The sequence below is a fragment of the Brassica oleracea genome, chromosome C8, assembly GCF_000695525.1.
Source record: "Brassica oleracea var. oleracea cultivar TO1000 chromosome C8, BOL, whole genome shotgun sequence".
NCBI lineage: Eukaryota > Viridiplantae > Streptophyta > Magnoliopsida > Brassicales > Brassicaceae > Brassica > Brassica oleracea.
In genome coordinates this window covers 20,016,292-20,019,413 of record NC_027755.1, presented here as the reverse complement: position 1 = coordinate 20,019,413, position 3,122 = coordinate 20,016,292, and the positions used below count along the sequence as shown (strand labels likewise).

Below are 3,122 nucleotides of genomic sequence, written 5' to 3'. Positions count from 1 at the left end.
AGGATTTTTTTTTGTTTTCTTGTTTCAGGTATCCATTTCAGTTTCACTTTCAGCTTCATCAATTCATTTTTTGATTCTTAAATCCAGGGGTACTTTTCTTTTTACTCAAATTTTAGAAATTAACTTGAATTTGAAGTATAGCCGATTAAAGATATTATATTTTGAAGGTTTTTGTAGGAACAAATGATTTCATTCTCAAGAAAAAAAAAGCGATAAAAAGAGCAAGACTGTTTTACTTTTATGGTTGTGCTTACATTTTCAAACGAAAACGATTTTATTTTAGCCTGTAACTACAATTTCAAAATTTTAATTTCATCGGTGAAGGATCACTTTTTTTAATTTTGCCCTAGGGCCCGTAAAAGGTTTGAGCAGCCGGCCCTGTGAAGACGCTTCCGAGGTTGGGGTACTCGTCTCTCAGCATTACGATGGGACCTTTCAGGAAACGGAGGAGGCTTCCGATGAGTGGAGGATAGGCTTGGAGAGTGGGTGGAAGACGCTTCTTCTTGGAGGAGGAAGTGAAGAAGGTGAAGATGAGTTTGGCTATGACGAGTGTTGCTGTTATGACCAGACCTGTCTTTAAGAGGTTGTTGTCTGAATCTAGTTCCATCTGTCAAAAGAGAGTAGATCAGATCGTGATTGGTTGAGATTGATTCGTGACTGATAAAGTTTAAGACTTTAAAGAATTGAGCTAGTGAAGAGTGACACAGAGAGGTTAGAAACTAGAGGGAGAGTGAGGAAAGCTTACATTGGAGGAATGAAGGAGACGAGTTTGAGAGACGGCGCGTGAGGAAGGAAGAAGAAGAAAGGTTTAGTCTTTGAGATTTGGTCTGATGATGGAGATGAGAGATATCGTCGCTTTCGACGCTGACTGAAACCTGCTGCTTTCTCTCACCGGTTTAATAATATTCTTTTTTCGATTTATTATTTATTCTAAAAATGAAATTCACCTGTTATACACGTGGCATTTTTAACGGTTTTTGTTGATTGGTTGGTGTAAAATATTCAACATAAATATTGAAAACCAACGGCTGGTTTTAATTTTATATTTTAGTATTCATTTTTAATGGAGTTCAAAATGATTTATTTATTTTGAAAAGTTTTAAAAAGATACATTTTTTATATTTTTCTTGTATTTTGTTAGATAATACTATAATAATGGTAAACTGTAACTTAGAAAGATATTCTGTTTGTTAAATTTTTATTGATTTGAAATTTTTTATTGATTCGAATTTTTTAAAATAATTATTTACAACAATAATGTATTTTATAATTAAAAATTAATATGTTTGATTAATATGCAGGTGAACTATAAAATATGGATTATTTTGAAACGAGAAGTATGTGTTGTGAAGGTTTGAAATATTATGGCTTTATTAATCATCTTTTGTTTTTTTTTTCTGTCCATCAACATTTGTGGATCATATTAGCATGTTAGGAACTTAGGATTAGGATGCTGTCTAATGACACTCTTCTTGTCCAAAGTTTTATTATTAGTTCTCACAGGTAAATTTTGAGAATATTGTCAAATTGATCCAGGACAATCAAATGAGTTACTAATTTTTAAACCCTTTATGGAATGGATTGGTTGGATCCAACTATGTATTTTGATAAATTGACACACATATTTGAACGGCCCTACGTCCAATTCTTACAGATGATGAGATGAAACCTATAGTCACACATAACATAAGAACCATGAACAAAATGGTTTTATAACAACTCAAGCATCTTTCAAAAAATAAACAAAGTGACCCAGTCGTAGGTAGCTCGTGGCCACACAACATGCGAAATTGATCTCTGACCACACTTGATTAGTATTATATGTCCCTTCGTTGTCCTAATGTCAAGTTGTGTTAAGCTAATCTAATTGTCATTGTCGAGGAGCCTGCACCTAATGACCTTTCTACGTTACGCACGACGCACACAGAGCAGCCACTGTCGGGATTCTTCATTTCCCGCTCCGGTTTTTGCTCCCGCTGCTGCACCCCCTCCTGTTGCTGCACCCCCTTCCGCTCCTCCAGTCGTTCCGGGAGTGATGACTGTTGTCCAGTTGGTTCAACAGCCCGGTCGTGAGCATCTTCTCTATCTCACTCCGTGTCCAAAGGGACGACGTCAAACATGGTAATTAAAAGTCTTTTTTTTTCCTTTCATTAAAATTTGATTCATTATTAATAATCTGTTTCTTATATTAGGTTCAACCGATCCGGGAACGGGATCAGCGCATGGATCAACAATATGATGTACTCGAACCTCAGCAAGAGATATCCGACTTTCTCTCACTTCCCTGCCGAGGACCAGGAGATGTGGTTTCGTCAGTTTGCGGTAAATATTCTAATTTTTAACTTATATTTTTAATCTTTAATATAACATTTCTACAAATTGTGTTTTTTTCCAGCAAGAGTTCACCTGTAATCCCGATCACACGAACTTTATCCGTGACGCCTTCGTCCATAAAGTTATGGACAACTATGGGAAGAAGATATACGATTGGAAGCAGAAGTGGCTCATCAACCAGGTTTTTTTTTAATTTATTAAACAATTTTTTGAATTTATTAAACTATTTTTGGATTTATTAAACTATTTTATATTTTTTTTATTAAAAGGTCTCAAAGTCGATCAATAGCACGGTCTGGGAAGAGTTGTGTGTGTATTGGGATAAGGACGAGACGAAAGCTACCTCCGTGACCAACTCCGCCAACCGCAAGAGCGATCGTGGCGGGAAGGGCATGTACAAGCACAATTTGGGTGCCCAGACTATTGCCACTCTGGGGGATCGCTTGATAAGTTCAATCTTTTTTTTTTAATTATTTAAATATTTTTATTTTATTTTTATGCATTTCTTCTAATTTCTAATGTTTGTTTAACTTTTGTTTTTTTCAAGGCGGATCAAAATGATGGCGAGCCGGTTGATGATTTCGTCCTAATGAAGACGGCGCATACCAACAAGCACACCGGAGAGATTGATGATGGTGTTGTGAGAGATGTGATCAGCCTGATCGAAACTCAGAAGGAAGATGAAGAGACCCGTCTATCTCAGCTTCAAACCGACCTGGACACCACTTCGACGGCTTCGACCAACTTGTCCCGGATTCGAATCAACGAAATCGTTGAATCGGTATGTT

The 3,122-nt window shown here is 36.5% G+C and overlaps 1 protein-coding gene across 1 annotated transcript in view; it reads right to left on the bottom strand.

Moving 5' to 3' along the window:
* LOC106308893 (sterol 14-demethylase-like) overlaps nt 1-906 on the bottom strand; it is a 7,052-nt gene extending 6,146 nt beyond the window's left edge. The window contains exons 1-2 of the mRNA XM_013745998.1: nt 746-906; nt 379-607 (exon numbers count right to left, since the gene is read on the bottom strand). Of these exons, the coding sequence (XP_013601452.1) occupies nt 379-607 (229 nt within the window). The 5' untranslated portion in view covers nt 746-906. The remainder of the gene's footprint in view (nt 1-378; nt 608-745) is intronic.
* Between the last annotated feature and the right edge of the window lie 2,216 nt (nt 907-3,122).